At 37.2% G+C, this 23,702-nt stretch overlaps 1 protein-coding gene across 2 annotated transcripts in view; it reads right to left on the bottom strand.

Moving 5' to 3' along the window:
- UNC5C (unc-5 netrin receptor C) overlaps positions 1–23,702 on the bottom strand; it is a 428,895-nt gene that overhangs the window by 42,035 nt on the left and 363,158 nt on the right. For both annotated transcript variants that reach the window (XM_010590449.3, XM_023548521.2), the window contains exons 8-11: positions 13,533–13,589; positions 11,749–11,940; positions 10,697–11,041; positions 7,602–7,689 (exon numbers count right to left, since the gene is read on the bottom strand). In XM_010590449.3, coding sequence (XP_010588751.1) covers positions 7,602–7,689; positions 10,697–11,041; positions 11,749–11,940; positions 13,533–13,589 — 682 coding nt within the window. The remainder of the gene's footprint in view (positions 1–7,601; positions 7,690–10,696; positions 11,042–11,748; positions 11,941–13,532; positions 13,590–23,702) is intronic.

Raw genomic sequence — 23,702 nt, 5'->3', positions numbered from 1 at the left:
TTGGGACTCAGGAAACAGGCACAGAATTATGATACTGTAGCTAGTGCTACTGCTGTGAGTAATCAGCTGTCTTTCATCTCTGACCCAGGAATCTTGTGTCTTCTATCAGCATGTATGAAACTGTGGCGGGCTAACTTGTTAGCTTACAATTAAAGTAAAATCTTAAACCTGTCAGTATTTTTGACAATTATTATTATAAGTTTTAGGAGCACAACTAAAATTTGGCATCTTTTTGCCATAAAAACCCACAGTTATCATAGCTTCATCCCTCATTCTAAAAGTTTGCTAGGATCTCACCAACTTGCAGCTTTTCTTCCTTTTAGAAAATGAAGATAATTTTTACCTACTTTTAGTCTTTTAGTATCTTCTCCATTTTCCTCTATTAAATCTAAAGTTATCTAGGTACCTGGAAAAGTAGTTACATTTGAAACCACAAGGTTATTAGCAGCAGCTTGAGACCTTATTACTGTCCCCTTTACCACATTGGCTTTCAGTCCCTCTTCACACAGTGTGAGCTCCACTCTTCCAGTCTGAAGCTCATTCTCTTAGCGCGTGAAAGAAGTTTTGCTTTCATTCTGTCCTGGTTAATATTACACCATTTTCCCTAGGCAGTGACCTTATTCTTGCTTAATTCTCCCTTTCCTAGCAGGGCGGAAAAAAAAAAAAAAAAAAGAAGTAAACAAACAAAAAAACAATGACTGCATTTTCCTGAGCATTACTCTTGTCTTTTGGTTTCAAGCGTACCTTGTGAAGTGAGCATTAAACTTTTAAGGAAAAAAACTAAAGTGGAATCCATTTCAAGTGGCCCTTGCAATATAGTTGGGGATTGGAAACATCTGTCTCACAGTCTGGTATTAGCAGTCGGTGCTTGAGGCCGGAAGGAGGAGGGGTTCTTCTCATCATGGAGTTGGAACAGAAGGGAGAAGAAGACTCCCTGCTGGGCTGGGAGCTGTCAAACCTGTACTCTCCAAGCACACCCCTGGCATGCAATATTGATGAACACCATTCTTGGAGGAGGGATAGCAAGGGAAGGAGGGAGGAAGGAGGGGCAGTAGGTGTCAAAAGAATTTATTAACCCAGTGAGGTGCAAGAATGTAATGAATAGGGAAGTGGTGAAATGGAATTCATAACGGAATGAAAAACAAAGGAGAAATAATGATAAGACTCTTTTATGTGTTTTCAAGACGAAAGAAGTAGCATTGAAATTGGAAACATTTCTGGGGATACTTGGAAGGAGTGACTTAGGAAAGGTAAGATTTAACTGTGTGAAACCAAATGTCAGAATGTCTAAATTCACATTTCCTTTATTTCTATAAAGGCAGGATATTAAGATACATAAAACATAATAGCAGGAAATAAATATATAACTCCAATTCATGTTTTTTGCAGAGAAGGGCTTCACTCTTTTATGTTATCTAAGCTATTCAAGCAAACATTCTTGTTAATATTAATTGCAGATGATATGGAAATGAACACAGAGCAAAAATTAGCTGCAGGAGCAGCAATTAAATAGAAATTCAGCAAAGAACAATGATTAAATTTTTAAAGACCTTTTAGAGCCCAACAAGGATAATAAACGGTTAACCCTGGATGGGTTCTGTAGCCTCTAGGATAAAAGCCCACAGAGTTTTAGTTTTCTGTCAGAGAGATTTTTTCATCCTTTGCTTGCTGTTATTAGTGAGGAGAACTTCTAAGCAAAGTACATAATTTACAAAAAGCTTTCGTATAAGCAATTTCAGTTGCCCCTACAGCATACCTGTGAGGTGATTAGGGTGAATATTGTATTACCTCTTTTCCCAGAAGAGGAAATCGAAATCTAGAGATGTTACCACTTCTGCCCACAGACATGAAGCTCATCATCAACAAAACTAGTTTTCAAACCCGAGTCACTTGGTCTCTTTCACACACAGTATATTTTGATTTGCTTCTATGAGTTTAGGGTCTTTATAATTTTTTTTGTCTGTTTTCTAGAACAGCTGCAAAACTCCTTCTTGAGAAGAATCTGTCCCCATCCACCTCTGTGTGGGGATGAGATGCCTTCTACTAATGCACATGTCTTTTGTCAGGTCCCTCAGGATGACAATCCCACCCTAGGCTCAGCTGCCTTTTAAAGCATATGGCTTCACACATAACTGGCAACTTGAAATATCTGCACTGTAGGTATCTGACAGGGAATATCTAACTCACTTGTGATCAAAAGCTCAATTGAGTGAAAAAAAAATATATTTCTGGAAGCCACTCTGAAGGGTATGTCACCATTTATCTAGACAGGCCAAAATCTATAGCTGGCTTAAGCTAGACCAGCTAAGCATTGTACCTTGGACTGAATTGCTGAATCCTTGGGAATTATTTACTAGATTTGGTCTTATGCTACGTTGGGCCTTATAGCCATCTACTTAACATTGAGGGACACTAACAGAAACAGCCCTATAAAAATTTTGCTACTGTTTTTACTTTAAGGATGCTGTTCATTATATTAACTAAATGTATTCTCTATGAAGAACCATAGGAGAAATAACTGAGTCTTCTGAACATAGAGTTTTTCCTCATGAACACATGGATCTTGTAATTTACCATGTTCTCCTATTAAAAGCTTCGTAGTAGTAAATTCATGACCTATTATAGGAAATGTTCTGGGAATTATATCAAGTAATTTGTATTCTAACTGTTCATCTGACTTGATCTTATATTTTCCCCATTTTCCCATCTCTTTTATTTACTTACTGAATTTTTTTTTCTGTTGAAAAGAAGACATTTTCATAAACCACTTTGAATTTTTTCTTACGTAAGTAGGATTTCAACAAATAAATACTTTAGAGAACAGTAAGAGAATAAGATTTAGATACTTCAGGGCTTCCCCTCCCCTCTGCCCCACACCTTTAGTTTTTTATAGCCATTCCTTCAAACCGAGAAACTGGGGACTCAGGAATGAGAAAAAAATCTCTACCTAAAAGGAGAAATATCACTGAGTTTCCTTGAGAAATAATAGTCAACTTCTATTTTATAAAGTTCCAAACAATAACATGTTAAAATATATGAAAAGTTTCTCCTCTATGAGAGGAAAAATGAAGAAATTTTGGCCCTCTACTTTATTGTAACATATTACTTTATTATTTATATTCAGTAAATATATATGATAGTTTTAACTACTTCCCCACTACCTCACTGCTTAAAGTCTTTCTGTTGGGATTTCACCACAATCACCACAAACAAAATATCCTAAGAGACCACCAATGTCCTCTAGTAGACAAACCCAATGATAGTTTTTCTTGTTCTTCCTCTTTCTTCACATTTTAAGAACACCTCTAAACAGAAACCCTGGTGGCACAGTGTTTAAGAGTTCAGCTGCTAACCAAAAGGTTGGTGGTTCAAATCCACCAGGTGCTCCTTTTAAACCCTACGGGGAAGTTCTACTCTGTCCTATAGGGTTGCTATGAGTCGGAACTGACTCAGTGGCAATGGGTTTGGTCTTGGTTCTCCATGGTTTGTTCTCTGTCCTTCCAATTATTCACTCTTTCATTCAAAAATATTCATTGAGTATCCATTATATGTTAAACACTGTTCTAGGTATAAATTCTTTTTTTATCTGACTTGTTAGCTGCTGTGGAATGAAACATTGCCTGGTTCTGCACCATCCTTATGATAAGTTGCAAATCAGACTGTTGTGAGCCATATGGTTTTCACTGGCTAATTTTTCGAAGTAGGTCACCAGCCTTTTTTCCTCATCTATCTTAGTTCAGAAGCTTTGTTCAATATCCTAGCAACATGCAATCCTCCACTGACAGCCAGGTGGTGGCTGTGCATGAAGTATATTGGCCGGGAATTAAACCCTGATCTCCTGGATGCAAGGAGAGAGTTCTACCACTGAACCACTGCTGCCCTCAACTTATCCTTACATGTCTTCTATTTAATTTCTCACCACACTCGAACTTTATGTAGGAATGTTTTCCGAGGTTCTTTCTGCAACTCTCTGTGGCTCTGCATTTTCTCCCTCAGAAGTTCCACTCATTTCTGTGACTTCACATCTTCTCCTTAGCACAAGGCTCAGATACCCACTAGCATATGCTACGGTAAGTCAAAGTGAACACATCTAAGTCTGAATTTGTCCTTTCCTCCCTCAGACTTCCGAGCTTTTTCGTTGCTTTCACAATTCTCATAGTGCCCAAAGCTTGATTGCTAAATATATTCTTTTTTTTTTTCCCCACTCCTTTGTAGCACTTCTAGTCAATTGTTAAATACCATTTCTTGTAAAATATATTTCACTTTCCAACCTCATAGACACCGGCCTTGCTCATTCCCTCTCTCCTCACACCTAGATTATTGCAGTAGCCAGACCAGTCACCAAGCCTTCGGGGAGTCTTTCTGTTCCTTCCACGAATCCATCCCGCATACCACCACAGATCAATCTTTAAAACCCAGAACCCAGTGCCATCGAGTCGATTCTTTAAATCTTTAAAAAGAGCTGCAATTACTATATCACTTGGTAGCTCAGAAACCTTCTGTGGCTCTCTACAGTTTACCAAAGAAAAACATTCTGTTTATCTTTTTATTTGGTATTTTTAAGTTGATTTTTTGGCCTTTTGCTAAAACTGCTAGGTGAGTATAGAATACTGCAGAAAGGGAAGATTAACTTTCATATCTTCAATTGACATTGTTGTTCAATAAGAACTGACAAAAGGAAAATTTGAGTCAGACTTTTTAAAAACTGCTACTAGATACAAGGCAAAAATGGCCCATGTTAGCACTATTATTCACAGAAATTGTACCCACAGGGGGAAACAGAGGCTTTGCCGCCTCTCTAGGGACCTGCAATGCAGGAGAGGCAGAAGTCCTGAGCACAGCCTCACAGCTCTGCATCCTCTGTCATAAGAGACGGCTGGGCCCATCTCTGTGGTTCATTTAGGCTGCTCATCTGCCATCCAGTGCTTTTCTCTTAGAGCATATTCTGTAATGATAAGGCCCCTCTTGTCACACTCACTGTGCCACATGTAATTCAGTTCACGCCTCCCTTCAGACAATTCAGCAGCAGCAGATGACCAGCTGGATAGCAGCCAGCTGGAAACACACCCAGTTTTGGATGAAATAAAGGAATCAGAGAAAAGGACAACTGAGAAATATCATCAGATTTTTCCTATAAATGCCTTGAAGTAGCATTCACTACTTCTGATGTCCTCAAAGTATCTTTTCCCAAAGAAACTCTATCTCATATCATTTGAGGATAGACAGGACCTTAGGTGATCAATAGAAACTGTGTTCATGAAAGCACTACAATAAGAAGGCAGAGGCTGGGTCTGTAGTAGTATTAAGGAGATGGGATAGCATGCTAGAAAGAGGATGAGCGTTGAGATCTAATGAACCTGGGTTTGAATTCTGCCTCCATCAATTATTAACTGCGAAACCTTAAGGGTGTGACTTAATTTCTCTGAACTTTAGTTTCTTCATCTTTAAAGTGAGGCTCATCAGAGTTTAGAGAGTTGTGGTGAGGATTAAATGAAATAAAAAATATGCTGCAAATGGTAGCTGCTCTCAGCATTATTATGATATGCTATAGCATATTCTTATCATTGTGTATTTACCATAAAACACATCTAATTCACAACATAAAATTGATAAAGAAAGGACGTTTTCCATTTATTTGAGACAGTTATCTTCTTGTGTTTGTTTCTGCGCATTATGGTTTCCTCTGCATATTATCTTTTGAAATCTTGAAATTTCTCTAGCTTCCTTTTTAAAAACAGAACCTCCTTGATACACACCAAATTCAAGAGAATAATGCCTTCTTCACCTAACTTCAGGTGGTAGGCATAACAAGGAGTGATTTATAGTTTCCTTTTCTTTATAGTCAAAGGCAGCGGAACCTAAAAGCAGAAATATCTAGCTTTATTAAAAAAAAAAAAAGTTCTATTTTTCTCTTTCCTTCATCTATAAAGTACAATTATCTGGGGTAGGGTGCCATCTAAGCTATGGAAAGGTAAACCATGCGAGGCAAGTGAGTGCATACATTTCAGCTTCAACATTCTCTGGCAGCAACCGCTTTAAGGCTTGATCTTCTCTTAGCCCAAACATAATGGTAATCAGAGGGAAAATAAGACCACGAGCCACTGCATCTTGGTATAAAGCACAAGTCAGCATGAGCCAATACCCACTTCTGTTTAAACAGAATGTCCATGTTGGCAAAGGCCTTTAGAGATGGATGTACTTAGTGCTAACCATGACTATGCACAAGAGAAAAAAAGAAATAAAAGGATCTCCAAGTTTGCTAATTTTCATTTCTCTTGCTGCAAAAAGAGAGAGTGCTATGGTCTGTGAGTGTTGCCTTGCATGGAGAATGAAAAAAAAAGAATATTTAATGGGAATAAACACAAGCCTTTTAGTGATTTTCTGTTGCTCAAATTTAAGGCATGAATAATGCTCAAAGAATTTTCCTGTTTTCTCAGACAAGCTAGTGTTTATGTAGGTGAAAGTACACCACCTGAGGAAAAACACGTTCTGGGTCATAGAGATTATAAATACCAATATCTCCACCTAAGAGCATGATAAAAGTGCTTTTCTCTGACTGAAGAGCAAAACTAAAAACGGACGTTTTTCTGAGGATCAGAGAAAGGGAGAGAAAAGGTATAATGCATCATAATGATAACCTAGTTCTACATTTGTCACTCATGCTTTGTATTCAGAGCTCACTGCTAGGAGCCTGATGCCTTTCCCCTTGGGGAAGACAATGATGATTGCATACTAAGGCTCTCCATTTCCACAACATCTTTTATTTTAAGATCTCAGGGTACTTCAGAAACGTTAATCAGTCAGGCCTCTAAAGCTCCATTTAACACACACACACTTTAAATGGGAACTAATCAAAACCATGTATGATTTGTTAGAGGCCACACTGAAAATTGAATTTAGGGCTTCAAAACTTTTGTTATTTTTACTTAAACAATAATTTCATCTTTAGGATTATGACACACTCAGAACAGAGCCTTCAATGACATCTAATTTTAATCAACCCTATAAACCAGTTTAAAAGACCTGAATACGGGATTTATAAGTGCTAAACAGAAGAAGAGCCCTGGTGGTTCTGTGGTGAAGCATTCGGCTGCTAACCAAAAGGTTGGCAGGAGAAGGAGGTTGATAGCACTTAGAAGAAAGCCACAGAAGGAGGAATTTGTGGGTAAGAGTAAAGTCCTAGGCTAAGGTGGGGGTGGCAGGCCAGGGGTTAAAAGGTTGTCCAATTCTTTGTGACCTTTAACCCCATAATGGGAACAGACTGAATTCCTGAATCAAGCCACATGAAGCTGATATTCCTATGTCTGCCCACATGTCTCTCTAGACAACCTATGGATCACATTTCTGCCCATTTTTTTTTTCAGCTAACATGGCCACATGTCTACTTGAGAAAAGATCATTGGCCTTCTGCCCATACTCAAGACCTACAAAGGTACCTGCATCGAAGATGAAGAAAAGGAAAAGTTGATCTTTTACAGGTCTAGGGAAAAAATGTATGGCCGAAGCAGGGCACTCAGGTTAAAAATACGTTGGTTTTATTCTTTCATGTAGAATTTTCCTCCAAGTTAGACACTGATAAGCACCAGAAAAAGCATATTTACCTCATACTCTCTTTCCTGTATACAGTCACATACATTTCGTAGACTCTCCCTTGAGGAATGGCCCCAGCAGGAATCAGCAAGCTTACTCCTGAATAAAAAAAGAGAAAAGCAGTCACAAAGACCTATGAATCAAAAAGAAAATTTCCATTGAATGCCTATGCAGCGAGAAAAAAGGGCAGGAGGAGATTTTGTGACCATCTGGCCATAGGCCTACTTCTTTTTCTCTAATGACATGTAAATATTCATAGCTGTCCTGCTTTTCCTCCCTACTGCCTTGTTTGTTGCCACAGCTCCCTCTGAACTGTTATGGAACTACTTAAAGAATGATGTAATTTTTTAACCTCTTGTTTTACTTAAAGAATAGACAGATGGTTCCACTGTTGTCTTCCTTGTAAAACAAGGAGAAAACCAACAACTGCTCTTAAAATTTCAAACAGCTGTAATGATGCATTTTTCTAATTAAAAAAAAGAAGGAAGAAAAGATCCCCACAAAATTCAAAGTCAGGGAAATGCTAACTTGAACGATATAAAGAAACATCTATTTCTGAAATATCTGGTTTGCATCAGTGTTTATTCCATCACAGAATAATAATTGATTATGAAAATTGTTTCATCATACAGAACTCTGGAAAGTGGACAATAACTGCTAGTTTTAGTCACAGCAGGTCAAATGGTTTCCACGTAGTTGCTCATGGAAGCTCGTTCTTAGGACTATGGGATTGAGCTGTGTTCTAAACTAACTGTGCCTATAACAGCAGTTCTCAAACTTGAGTTTGCAACAGAATTACCTGGAGGGCTTGTTAAAGTAGAGATTATTGAACTCTACCTCCAGAGTTTCTGATTCAGAAGTCTGGGAATGGGGCCAGAGAATTTTAGTTCTAACAAGTTGCCAGGCTATGCCATCGATGGTGGTCTGGGGACCAACTCTAAGAACCACCTGCCTACATCACTTCTGTGTCATCAGGAAGAGTAACTTAGAGTGGGTGCTGCTCTGAAGATGTTTGGCTCCCTCATTTCACTCCAATTAAATTCAGTCCAAAAAACATTTATTGAGCACTGTTTGTGAGCCTAATACAGTGGTTGGCACTGTTGTAAAATGCAAGAAATGAAAGATAGTACTCTTGATTTTGAGTAGGTTATGATTTAATTAGCAAGCAAACAGAATATGCCAAAGGAGCACTGGACAATAAGGAAACTTGCCTGACTAAGATGAAAAGTCTCAAGAATGAAGAGAAGAAAGGTAATGGAGGAATAGTTACTCAAAGGCCTTTTGCATAACTGGGTGAAAATGTTGCACCATTGCATTCTGGAGATGGAAAGTCATGTAACAGCAGTGGTGTCCTGGGAAGTGTAAGTCAGTACTAATGTACAGGATGGCTTGTTGAGGGGAAAGGATGGGAGAAGGAAGACTACACAAGACTGCCAAGTCTCAATGTTTTTATTTTTTAAAATGGAGATAATATGTCTTCATGTTTATTATGAGAATTAAGAAGAATTGTGTATGTAAAATGACAAGAAGGACTGACACATATTAGGTAACTATTCTAGTCTATTAAATGAAATAATGTATGTAAACAAACTTTACATAGTGTATAGAAAGTATTTAAAATATATTAGCTACCTCCCTTCTGCTTACACTTTATAATTCCCCAAGGAAAAAATGGCAGGTGTATAAAAAAGAAAAGGTAGATATTTCTGATAATATGAAAAAAAAATTATCTTGAAAACAACTATACTGTTTAAACAATGAAAGAACAATACATTTTGATCCATCCATTTGATGGACTATTGTAAAGATACTTAAAAATCATGATTTTAAAGAGCATGCAATAGCATGACAATTAATGAGAAAAAGATAAAAAAAAATTTATACAAAGTGTGATCTCAGCTATGTAAAAATGTATAAAAAACAGGAAAATTATATTCCACTGTATTTCCATTTTATTCAAACCCAGAAAAGATACTTTTAATTATATGGAGTGAAAAACTTTCAAGGCGTTGAAATGGAGGACTGGATAGGAGGAAAGAATCAAAGACCTGAAGTTCAATTGGCCTGTATATTAACAGAATTGATTCTGACTCATGGCAACCCCATGTGTGTCACAGTAGAACTGCACTCCGTAGGGTTTTCAATGTTTTTTTTTTTAACCATTCAGAAGCAGATTTCCAGGCCTTTCTTCTGAGATGCCTCTTGGTGTATTCTAACCTTCAAACTTTTGATTAGTAGCCAACCCTTTGGCCATTTGCACCACTCCCTGTCTCTGGTCTGTGTATTATTGGGCCGTATTTACTTTTTTGTTTCCCTTTTTGCTACCTGAGGACTTTAGGTCAATTGCATTGGTCCTTGTGACTGTATTTACAAAATACATTTTTGTCCAAAAGAGTTATGGTAACTCTTATGATTGATGATTCCAAATCTATTACTATTATTGATTAATGAGTAGCAACCTTTGGTCAAACATTATCACTCATCATTTAAGACCTTTACGAGATGTATTCTCTAGATGCATATAAAATATTGAAAACAAAATAAAACTATGCAAGGACACAAAATGATGCTCTGACTCTAGATAGAGATATCAGAGGTGGGAGTGAATGGCTAATCAATCCCTTCAAGTTGAAGTCTATGTAATGAAGAGTTAATAAATGAAGCTTTGCTGTCTATTGCAATGCCTTCTGATCATCTAAAAATTAGTATTCCAAAGTATTGCTTCCTGTAGAACACTGGAACTGAACCAATTGATATGTTTTCTAATTAATTTGTCCTTTTAAAGTATGATGAGAACAGTGAAGGGTTCTGGCTTGATGTTGCCTTCTGAAGCTGTATTAAAAAGGTCAATGACAGTTCTAAATTATACCTCAGCAGAAAATTGTGAGTATAACATTTTAGAGGAAGTGTTTTCAAAGTTGGCTGGGGGAAGAAAAATGGTTTTTCTGATTTTGTCTGAAGTACTGTTTGGTTTCCGTTGAAAGTAGATTTGGGTTAGATAGCCTACATTTAACTTTTCGGGCCTAATGCAAATAACAACAAAACGTTTTAGTTCAAAACTACATTTTTAAGCTGCATCTTTGCAATTTAAATTCCTAGGAATTACCTGAATTGGGAACAATAAGGTGACCCCCAAGGGAATTGAAGGTGCCAAATGCAGTACAGGATGGATCAGTCTGCCTGGCCAGACTCTGATTCTTCAGGCTGAGGGCTTCATTCTCCAACAAGGATTGCGTCATTTGAGGGGAGAGCTTGGATGTAAACTCAGACAGGTCATCCTGCGGGGTGACAGCCCCTGAGGTGTTGTACACTTTGATTTTCAGGTTAGGCAGTGGATCCAGAATTGGAGAGTTGGTCATTGGGATTTTGTCAGAGACATCATGCAAAGCATAGACAGGTCCCCTGTACATAGCTGCAGCTGAAGTGAGGTCTGGGGGTACTGCCAGGAGATCTGAGTCAGAAAGAAAAAAGAATTGCATTTGTATTCTCCACTCAGCCAATTTATGTTAGTCAAACTGCCCCTCATACTTTCTGAGCCAAAAGCAAGGCAACTCAGCTAATATTGAAGATGTATGGTCTCCAAAGTTCTGCAGAAAATGAGGCAATTAGGTAAGTATGATTCATTTACTACTGGCTACAAATACGTAGCCATGTTCATTCTATGTTTTGCCTTAAGGTCTACTCATTACTCATAAGGTATTTAGCTATTACAGCAGATTAGTTTCATAGACACTGAGCCCCATTGGTGACTATTAGGTAATAGTCTTCCTTCTCAATACTGGATTTAGGTTCATCTGTAAACCACTATGTTCATAGCAATGCAAGATATCTTGTCAAAGGGGAAAAAAGGAGACTCAAGAAATCAACCACTCAAATCCATCACTGTATTCTTTTCAAATAGGGAAGTGACAAGTCAAGACTACAAAAGCAAAACCTGTCAGGAAAAGAAAAAAAAAAAAAAAAGATGACTTGTGCATCTTGTCAACTCTAAATTGTTACGTAAATGAAATTAATACAATAATAAACAAAACAGACACGAATGCCTGCTTTCATGAAGCCTATATTCTAGTTGAACTGGGTATCCTGAATTTCACTGGTTTCGAAGTAACCTATGGAAGGTGTTTAATTTCGTAAGTATTAACTAGAATGTCTACTGACCTTGCCTTGCTGCCTTGATGTTTACAGGCTGGAAGCCTCCATTGAGTGCTGAAGAGTCAATAATATCAGACTCAAAGTCACGATGATTCTTCCGATACACAAACAAGGCCACAACTACAGAAATCGCCAGGCAAACAATCACCGCTATTACAATGCCGACATAGAGAGCAACGTCGTCTGAATCAGGAGCAGCTAGAGGGGAAGAAAGAAACATCGGACCAACTGGTTATAGAAATTTCCCACAGCACATATACGTATTGCTATAATTTCTTCAGACATTTATTGCCTTTTTTATAGGTTAATTTCAAATCTATTTCAAAAGCTATATAAAACGACTGTGGCCTTTCAGTGGAAAATGATCTCTGATTTCTTTTCCTTTCTCACTTTACATCTATCCACCCACTAATCTATCTTATAATTGGGCAGCATAACAGACCATTTATTACTAGACATAGAAAGAAACTGGAGCAAAAACCAGTCCAACCCACAGGAAAAAAAAGTATATTACTAATTTCGGGTGGAAAAGTTTGAAAGAGGGCTTTGAATTCCCTGATAGTTCTTTAAAAATATAAACATAAATACTCTGTAAGAAATATCTGGCATGTTCTGAATCTGTATATTTACTGAACCAGAATATTTTCCTAAGTATCATTCCAAGTCATAAAATTACTTTCCATAGCACTCTTCTCACTTTCCCTTAAATCAATGGAGTGGCGGGTGGGAATGGTAGAACTAAGCAAAGCAAATATTGGGAGCAAACAAGCTGGATTTGAAAGGTGTGCTTTTAGGAGACTCAGATCTGCAGAGAAAAGGTTAAGGCCGATAACCTTCTCTTGAGTCCCTGGTTTTTGATACAGATATAGTATTATCTGTGAGAACCCTGAGTTTCTCACGGTCTCCTGTCAGAAATTAACATTTGAGCTACTCATTACTGGAATAAAATATAGCTCTGTGGTGCACTAAGTATGATAAAGGCTGATTCAGTGGTTAGAAAGGTCAGGCTAGCCTAGAAGGCAGTTAAGCATTTGACCAACACAATGAGCGTAAGTTGGGGGTCACTTCTGGGGGGAATGAGAGCAGAATTCCCGTAAGCGTTACATGATGCCTTGATGACAAAGGACATGCTTTGATCCAATTGGAAAAGGTAATAAAAAAAAAATATGGAATATGTGAACAGGATTTTTTTTTTCAGACTATTGTCTTCCAGAAAGTTTCCAGAACATTCAGTTTCCCATCAATCAAGTCAATATTGACAGATATTTCCAGAAACCCAGTGACGTCCGAAATACTCTTGGTTGTGGGCATACTGCTGTCAAAGTACTAATTTCACCTTGGCTGCAGGGTTTTATTTGAGGCCCCGCAGCTGGACTCTAAACTCTGGTCAGAATATTACAGCTAAATCCTTAATGATTTACTTTACTAGGCCATACTTACTTATATTCAAGATTCATGATTTCTAACTCAATAGACCTGGATTTTCTCAACCTCCGCTTTTTAGCATTTGAACCCTGCCCTTTATTTATATCATTATATTTCACGATATGTTTTGTTAGCTTCTGGGAATCAAGCTTTGAGTAATAGATTGATAGATTTTAAAGCTAGCAGGGTTTGAAATGACCCTTTCTTCTCTTCAGCAGTGAAAATCTAATTTGTTTCTCATGTTAGAAGATATTAAACTCCTATTTCCTGTGTGCACATCTGTGATCCAAAGAAAGGTAAACTTGAACTGGGGCAATAACGTTAAATGATTATTCAGCAACATAAAAACCAAACATCAAACTTACAAGAAAATCCATATTCATTCTGGGTTCTCTGTTCAGTTGAAATGGGATAAATGAAACCTTGAAAAGAAAAAAAAATTTAAACAAAAATGGGAACAAAATCAAATTAATGAGGGAGACACAATGGGAAGCATGAAAAATGGTTTAATTAAAAGAAAAGGAAAAGAAACCTGTGGTCCTTTACAATTCTGATTCTGTGCGGAATTATGATTTTGCATCTCCTGTCTGCTCTGGAGCCTCACTAAGAATCAATAAGTAGGCAGATTGAATTTCAGAGCAAAAACTGGTTTCGAGTCACTAACTTTGGAGTGCTTAAAGTCTTTCTTTTATTGAGCATAAACTCTAATGGATCTAATTTATTTCAGACATCAAGGGTTATTAGCATATGGAAAATCTTTTTTCCTTATCCCTGCCATATGCTTTAATTCCCAGGACATATTCAGTAAGGCTCTAAACAGTTTCTTTCTTTCTTTCTTTCTTTTTTTATTTAATCATAACAGCTTGCTCTTGGCCTAATAGAACTAAAGAAAACCTGTCGTCATTGGTCAAAGGTTAAGTACCCATTTACTGAACTGGGCTGGGACCACCATCCTTCCCCCACCCCACCCTACATTTCAAATCCACTTTTTGGATTTTTTTGTTGTTTCTTATCCCTGTCATTTAATAGGAATCCAATAGGTATTGCCCAGGGACTGAACAGTTTGTCAATGAAATGGAAGCTGGATGCTTTTTATTTGAAATCATTCGAAAATCAATAAGGCCTAGAGGTTATAAGGTTATTTATTTTAAGGCTTCAGAGAAATAGTATAAGCTGGGAAAAATAAAAACCTCCTCTCAACTATAAGTGTAGAGATAACACTAGAAGTTTTATTTTTCTTTCTTATTAGTGAATTCCAAGGTAGAAAACCGACAGTGATAGTAATAATAATAATGTGAAATGAAAGAGGGTTGGGGTGAAAACATTTTAAAAATACAGAATATGAACCTTCCGAAATAAAAACGATGGAAATTTCTGAAGTATAACTTTTAACTGCAACCACAGTTCCCAAGATTTAATATTCTGTAACATATGAATTAATCAAATGATACAGCACTGTTTCGATTAATCAAATGATGATGAATAGGAAACATGTGAATTAAACTTTCCCAGTAATACTCAAGGGCAAAAATGTATGGAAAATGCAAGAATCACAATTAATTGGTTCAAAATTAAAGGTCTCTAAAGCTTTGATACTAAAAACCCAAAGCCCAGTGCCGTCAGGTCAATTCCGGCTCATAGTGACCCTATAGGACAGAGTAGAACTGCCCCATAGAGTTTCCAAGGAGTGCCTGGTGGATTTGAACTGCCAAACCTTTGGTAAGCAGCCATGGCACTTAACCACTACACCACCAGGGTTTCCAACGCAACTCTAAATTGTGCCTCGGGTAGCTCATCTATAGTTCTCAGAACACTCTGTTCTTACAAGCTATTTACCTATTTGGGGGAACTAATTGTACAGAAACATGCAGTGCTACCTTAATGAAAGAAAGCTTTGCTGTAGCACAGACAGGTTTGCTCTGAATTAATTTTTAATGCTTTATTTTAGAGCAATGATTGCAACCTCCTACTCTGTTTTATAAATATTATATCCGTATTCCAGTTGTCTGAGTCCATGTATTAGTTTTGATTTTCATTTTTAAACACCTCTGTCTGGTAATAACCTTTTTCCATTTGTATTCTGTGAACTCAATAAAAGGACATAGACAGGAACTAGGGAAAAGGTTATTCATTTCTGAAACTCAAAGAAATAAGAAAAAACATGTTCATTGCTAGCAAAGGAGACCAGAAAAGTGATGCTATCATTTTGGGAAGGATGAAGTTTAGTAGACAGATGTTATAAGCCTTTTTTTTTTTTTTTTTAGATAAGAGGCCCAGGTACTGAGTGCCAATAGGATATCTGGGGATGTTCCGATGTTCACCCTAAGAATTATGGCAAGGATTCAGCATGGGCTTGCTTGAGTAAGCAGGACAGCTGTATCTTACCAAAAGAGAAGCATATCTTCAGAGAGAAATCACATGATTTGAAATTTTTCCCTGTGAAGCATTTCTGGGATTTTGTTGGCTTCTATCCCTACTTCCCAACAGAATTCCTATTTTTGACAGCCAGACAAGGAATAATAAAAAGGAACTTTATAATTTTGATTTTAATCTCAACTTTCCCTTAATTTATGTAGATCTGGACAACTCAAGGAACTCTGGTGGCATAGTGGTTAAGAGCTTGGCTGCTTACCAAGAGGTCAGCAGTTCAAATCCACCAAATGCTCCTGGGAAACTCTATGGGGCAGTTCTACTCTGTCTATCAATGGCAATAGGTTTTTTTTTGGACAACTCAATAAATACTTTTGTGCCTTATAGTAACTTATATTCCAGGCATAGAACTGGAATCCATTCATTCATTATTTTGACAAATATTCTTGAACCCCACTAATTGCTGGGTTTTATTCTAGGCATGAAAGTACAGCAACAAACAAGATGGGAAAAGTCCCTGCTTTCATGGATCTTACATTCTAGTTTAACAGAAATTAAGCAAGTAAACAAAATAACAAGTATGACCACTTTAAAAATAAAAATCTTTTAAAAAAATAAAACAAAAGAATGTAATGTGGTTGAAAATATGAGATGGTCAATTTAGGGGACTGATGAAGTATTTTCTGTTGAGATAAAATTTGAGCTAAAGCTTAAACAATGGGAATCATTCAAACAAATTTTGGGAGGGAACAATGTTCCACAAAGAGGAGTCAGTAAGTGCAAAAGTCCTGACATAAAAAAATGGAGCGTTTGGAGAATAGTGAACAAGAGGAGAGAAGGAAGAGTTAGAGTCAGAAGGGTGGGCAACAGCCAGATCACATAGGTCTGGTGGCTCATGGAGAGGGGTTTCAACTTTATTCAAAATGAAATGCAAATCCTGTGATCAAATGGAATTTTGAAAAGATCATTTGGTTTCTCTATAGGTAATGGATTGCAGAGGGAGCAAACTGGTAGGATTCCATGGATGGCTTCTGTAACACATGGCTTAGGAGATTCCCATCCAAAGATTTATCAATACATTTGATGAATTATTTGCCTTTGAGGTTGTTCTAAACTAAAGTAAAATAAAAATAAATCTACCATTAATTATTCCTCATAGTCAATTAGGATCAATCTAGCTAAAATGTTATTTTCCTATATGGGAAAATTTAAAATACACCAGTATTAAGTATACTCACCAATGGTTCAACACCCCACTTTCTTCTGTTACGAGAACTCTGATAAAGGATTTTGGAAGGCAACCTTGTAAAACTTTTCCTATCCTTTTCAAAACACCTCTGCAACTACAGAACTAAAGCCTCACTTAGGAGGTTGGGAATCAGAGAAGAAGGGTATTATTGTTCCATTCCCTAAATGACAGGAACACAGAATCACTTTCTAAAGTTTGTTTTTATGCTTCTCCATCTGATCCGTCTCTCACGGAACAACAGGGGACATTTTCTTCAGCTAATGAAGCGACCCTGTTGAGAGCAGTCTTAGCAATAAGGAAAAATAACGTCTCAGGCAGAACACAGTGCAAAATAACTGTCCTTAGTGTCACTATCAACAGCCTGGTTCATAAGTTAGGGATTTCAGTTAACTTTTTTACTACTTAAGAGTCGGGCCGACTGAGAAAGCACCACGGTTGTTGGTCAAGGCAGTGGAATACTGTTTTTTTTTTTTTTCCCCCAATCTCATGAACTTCAGTTTGAATCCTAGCTCTGCCACTTCTAAGCTGTGAGAGCTTGGTTAAACTACTTCACACCTACTTAATTTCTCTAAGGAACAGTTTTCTAATCTGTGTAAGGGGATAAGAATACTTACTTCCATAGCTGGCACCACCAAAGTGTAAATCAGATTTGTAAAGTGCTGGTACCCTTGCAAGCAGCCATCGTTTGTATGACAACCATATCAACATCATTCTAACGAACAGTACTAAGGCACAGTTGCCTGTACTAACATGAAGAAGCTGGATTCATAAGGGATTTTGCCTGTAGAGTCAATGCAACCTATTATTTCATGAGTGGCCTTGGGAAACTTATGTGAATTTCACTTTCCGTAGTTATTACAGAGACAACCAGCCCAATTTTTCTGAGAAATCATGAGCAATGCATTCTTTTAAGTACTATCTATTCTTTCACCTCTTTTAAGTGATGTTTATGCCTGGCCTTTGTGGCTTTGGCAATAATACTGTGGCATGTTTCAGAAGCAAATTTCCAGGGCCAGAGTGCAACTTGATGCTGAAATGGTTTCTCAACCAGTGGTGGTCCCACTTCTAAAGGGGGTGTTTGGAAATGGGGTGGGAGAGGGGAGTGCTATTTGGTTATCATAATGATCAAGGGGTTGTTTTGGGTATTTAGTGAATGAGGGCCAAGGATACCAAATGCCCTGCAATATGAAGGACGTCTTGCCAAGGAAGAACTGTCTGGAACAAAATGCACTGCCCTTGAAAACAACTTTAAAAATCACGTCCCTTGGACTGATAGAAGGAACAGAGCCATGGGGCTCAGGGAAGAGCTGAGGACTTGCTTCCACTGGTCACAGGAGGTTCAGGCAACCCCAGAGCAGCACTTCTGCTTTTCAATGGGGAATGCTCATCTCCTATAACTTTTTTCCCTTTTTTTTGTATTTTTAAAGAAAACTTATGTTTTAAAGAGAATTTTTCTGACTGGGGAGAATAGGAATTCGAGGAGGTTTTATTGTGGAAAGAAACTTCATGTATTATGGACAAGGATGGACAGTTTGAAAATCTGAGCAAGAGCAGGCTGTCTTAAGTAGCCAGTGAAAAGCTCCTTTCACTGAAAGCCATCCTCTTTAGAGCTTGTGTACTCCAACCTTCTTTCAGATGGGGAAACTGAGGCCCAAAGATGAAAACTGATATGTTCAAAACTACCCCAAGTATTGGACTAAAATTTTTTCCCCAGCTTCCCAAGTAAGGCTGACGATGTGCAAGTTTTGCACTGTCCAACTCTGGGTGACACTGTTCACAATTGTATCTACTGTAGATTTGGATTGTTAATATAACAATTTTCTGGCTGATTGTGGTAAAGTGACTTGGAAAAGGAGTGCCTTTTTAGAATTTGTACAAGGTCATCATTTAGACTAGAGTCGGGATTGCCCACTTCTTTCAGCTGATGTCCATGTCCAACTGTCACAAAAAGAAAAGAGAGCTTTCCTTAATTTTAAACTGGCAGCAAGTTAAATCAAGCTGCTCTTAAGTACAGTGAATGCTTAGTAACTGTGCAGTAAAATGTCCAAATATAGCCTATCGGATGGCTTTATACTTGGAAAATCTTAGAGACAATGGCAGAAACTGTATGTAAACATTCATTTTCCCAGTAAATAGTAAATGCTTTGACTTTTCTAGTCTTTAGGTTTTTTTTCTTTTTATGCACTATATATAGTAGATGACAGCAAAAAATGATCATGGTTTAATAATTCAATTACTTTTTTTTTAAAGGCAATACAAACTGTTTTTGTCCCATAAACAAAATTTTAATAGAAAAGGTATTAAGAAACTATGCTTATTTGAGAAATATTATAACCTCTGAGCATCACTGGCCAGGTTTAAATTCCTCAAACCAAGCCTATGCACTCACCAACTTGTAAAATTCTAGAATTTTAGAGTTAAAAGAAATCACTGATTACAATTTTCAAACCTAACCCCTTAGTATCTGTAGACTAAGGAGGCTGAGCCTGAGAATGGTGAGAGGGCATATCTAACATCCCAGGTCTGTGAAAGAGCAAAGCAGGGTTAGACTCCAGCCCTTAAACTACAGCCCCATAAAAAAAAAAAAAATTTTTTTTTTTCAGTCTTTGTAAATATTATCAGAGCATAAATTAGTAGATTTAAATGAGGATAGACAAGGAAATGATAGAAAAGAGTTTCACGTGTTCATTGCTTAATTTGTGTATCAGTTATTGAATGAGATAATGCCAATGATTTATATTACAAAATAGTTGTCCATTTGAAACATTATCATTGGTATTCAAGAGAAAACTAAAATAACAGAGAGGATTTTGCCTTTACGGGGAATGATTTCCAAACAGTGTGTTTTCTGTTTGTTTTTTTTTTTTTTTTTCCCAATTTCAAATGTGGGGCAAACAAAAGGATGCACTGAACTCTGGCATTTCTACTCTAGTGTAACTGAAGAACCTTACTAGAATGATGTAATGTAGTCCTTGCTGCATGATAATCACATTGTATTTGGCTTAAAACCATGTGATAAATACTTAAAGGAGGAACACTGTTTCCCTCAAAAATGATACCAAAAGGATAAAAAGAATAGATGTGAATAATTGGAGGGACTCTATACAGTGGAAGAAAATAACAGCTTAAAGCATTTGCTTCTAGCATTTAAGAGCCCACATGATAAAGGGCTTACAAAATCAGACGGATCTGGGTTCTTATTGCTGATCCAGAAACCCTGGTGGCTCAGTGGTTAAGTGCTACGGCTGCTAACCAAAAGGGCAGCAGTTTGAAGCCACCAGACGCTCCTTGGAAACTCTAAGGGGCAGTTCTACTCTGTCCTATAGGGTTGCTGTGGGTCAGAATCGACTTGATGGCAATATATATATATTTTTAATTATTAATCCTGGTCCATCTTTGATAGACTATTTCAGCTTTCTATGCCTCCCCTTGCAAAATAGATTTACTATTAAGGGATTATCTAAAGCACCGTTTGTAAGGTTTTTTTTTTTTTTCTATGTTCTTGGTATTAATAAAATTGAATTCAAGTCAACTTTGTTTTAGCCTGGCCATGTCTAACACAGTGGGCAGGAGCCAGAAGCAATTTATGCCAGGGCACTAGGTGGAAAGCAAATATATGTAACATTACATCTGAAATTCCTCTAAACTACATTGTATTTTTAAGCCCTCCAAAGTTTGAGAACCATTGAGCGAGACTTAATGCCTAAAAGGAAAGTCTATGCACTTTCTAGGAATTAAAACTGTCTTTAAATTAGATATCGAAGGGGAGATTGGGGAGTTTTATAAGATATTCCTGTTTGCCTTCAAGGTTTACTCATTATATTCAAATATGGAGCTGCTTCTATGACTTTAATACATGTAAACAGATTTTATGATATTATGAGGGTTAAATAAAATAGAGAACTGATTTATATCTTATATGGTTGGGTCAGTATATAAGTTCCATATGACATAACTCAGTTGTAAAAGCATTTACTGTATCCTATAAAAGTATGTATTTTTAAATCACCAAGTAGTTCCTTATCTTTAGTTATATTTTATCTATTTGATGTTCACTAGGACATTTTATAAAGAGCCCTGGTGGCAAAACAGTTAAGTGCTCAGCTGCTAACCAAAAAGTTGGTGATTTGAAACCACTAGCTGGTCTGAGGAAGAAAAGACCTGGTGATCTGCTCCTGTTAAGATTACAGCCAAAGAAATCCTATAGGGCAGTTCTACTCTGTCATATAGGGTCGCTATAAATTGGAATTGACTCCATGGCACAGAACAACAATAACAACAGAACACTTTATAAGATCTTTCCTCATTTTTTATGATCCTATCATTAGAAAAATACAGGTTCACCATGGGTTTTTCCACTCCTTGACCTGGTTGCTTGGTGTTTCTGCCAGTGACTTTACACTCAACCACGATATGTGATTTCGCTCAACTCAATTACATTTCTTTTGATGCAAATGTTCTTCTTAAAACCCCCAAGGGTCATTCAAAATAAACATGTTCAGATTTCTTTTTCCCTCTTTGGTCTTCCTTGCAGTCTGTTCTTATCGGGCTAGCCCATCAGTATTGTACTAATGATGTCAAAGGTCAGGTCTGTCAAAGACACCCATGGTCATTTATTATAATTTACTGCTCTTCTGAGGGTTTATTTATTGACAGGGACTTAGGGAACTCCAAATAAACGAATACATAAATTTTATGACATGACAACAAAAGTTGAAATGAACATTTGCCTATCACTGATGTCGGTCATCTAAATTGTTGTGATAATTTGCTGCTCCAGCCTTCAGACAGCAGCTGGCCTTGCCTCACTAAACCAGCCCATAGCCCTGTTTGTAACAGTGACCAACCATGCCCTTTTCGAAGATGAATAGCAGGTAATAATCATCTTAGGTTGTATAAGAGTCTTATCTCTTGACACAGAATAGGTGAAGAAGAAGTGCCTGAAATTTATCTTAAGAGTCGAGTAAATTCAAACTCTTTCAACACCTACCCAAGTGTTTTTATGTAGCAGACACCATGCTCTTCGATGCTCTTTAAAAAGAATAAATAAACAGTTAAATCAAAAGGTAACGATAATGTCCTTCCATGGTAGTAAATAATGCAGGTGACAGAAAAAGTGAAATAACCAAGAGTACTGAAGTGAAGAGGCTGATTTCTAGCCTCCATCACCACATCTGCTGCATTATTAGGCAGAAAAAAAAAAAAGCGTTAAACTAATAGCTCTGGACTTCCACCTATGGAAGGAGTCCACGCTTTGCTGCGGTTGTCTGCCTGGCCGCACCTTTCTTGATACCCTCAGGGTTTCTTTCTCATCCTAGAAGCTGAAGACCTTGAATTTGTCTTCCCACACTAATCTGTTTGGGGAGCTCCACCCGTGTTCATCAGGTTTCTGTGGGCTAAAGTTTCTAAACCACATCCCTGCTTTCAAAAGCAGGAAAATGTTTCACCAGAAAGGAAAAAAATTAAAAGCAAGCCACATTTATTACACCAGAGACTGTAGTGCACTGTGTTGGGCAGGCACTCCATGTACAGAATATTTATATGCAAGCTGGGACACTACACATATCAAAAACTATACAAACAGCTATGACATCAACTCCTTCCAAACTAGAGATAAAAGCACTCACTCAGTGTCTAATACTCACAATTATGCTTTCCTATCAAACTGCTGTGTTGACAAGAATTTCACTGGAAACTGACTAGCACCTTCTCATATGCCTACCACAGGCGCTTATAAACACTTCATACTGAAGTCAAGAAACCACTATTTGTAAAGTAAATTCTTTCCCCATATTAAATGCACCTGGGATTCCAGGGCTCTGGTATTCAGTGTGTCCACACCACAATTTACACACAGCGCATCCTGCCACTTCCTCTGTACGTGAGAATTAATGGAAGTGCTCTGTGACATGTAAATTTTTTAATGAGTAGAAAGTGCTAAATTCACAGAATGCATAACATTTTAATTTCCCAAAGTCAGGAAATTCACTGATGCAGACACAATTCCAGGCAGTTCGTGTTTGTGAATTGCAATTTTTAAATTGTCTACTGTGGCAGAAATCCCTTTCAATACGAAGGAGTAATTCTAAATTCAAATTTGGACAGTTACATATCCCTATTTGGGATTCTTATCTTCAAACGGAATTAAAAACTAAAATCCATAGCAATAGCTGAAGTAATCTAAATCTAATCTAGTATATTCACCTATATATCTCTATCTTTATATCTCCATTTCTTGACCAAGCCATATATGTGGTACTTCAATCACTAATTACAAAATGAAGAGGTAAGCATGAATTAAACTGTTATTTGCTAACCACGACAAAGTATATGTTGCTAGAAATTTATTACAAAGATAGAAAAGTTAGCAGGTCTTAATAATACAATTGTATTTAAAGATGACAGGTAAATATGCTACTGGCTTAGCATTTTTGGAGATTTTCTTATCTCTCCCTCATTCATTCTTTTTCTCTCATCTCTTTGGAACCATTTATATGTGAAGTCAATTTCAAAAACATATTGCAAAACCAGAAGCTACTTTAATAGAACTCTAGGAATGACATACAGAAACCTAAACATTTTAGTGGGCAGAAAGGACAATGGAGCTTCCAACGCTGCTTTCCAAATAACATAGACTACTGATTACAGTTATTAAGTGAAATCTGTGGAATCTGTTATTAATGTCCAGTCCTTTCTCATATTAAACATATCAGACTCGTACCTTTTAGTTATTTTGAACAGTGACAAACATTCCAAGTCATCTACACTTTCTCGTTTAATACAATCCATGCCTTTTAGGATGCCTTAGGACTTAATTTTTAATTTTTTTTTTTTGTAAATTAACAATCTGCTTAAAACCCAAAAATGTCCAACTTCTTTCTGGGGCATTAAGTGACTCTGATGGCTTCTAATTACT

This window comes from Loxodonta africana, chromosome 5 (assembly GCF_030014295.1).
Source record: "Loxodonta africana isolate mLoxAfr1 chromosome 5, mLoxAfr1.hap2, whole genome shotgun sequence".
NCBI classification, from domain to species: domain Eukaryota; kingdom Metazoa; phylum Chordata; class Mammalia; order Proboscidea; family Elephantidae; genus Loxodonta; species Loxodonta africana.
Note: the sequence above shows the minus strand (reverse complement) of the source record. Positions and strands in the feature narration are given on the sequence as shown.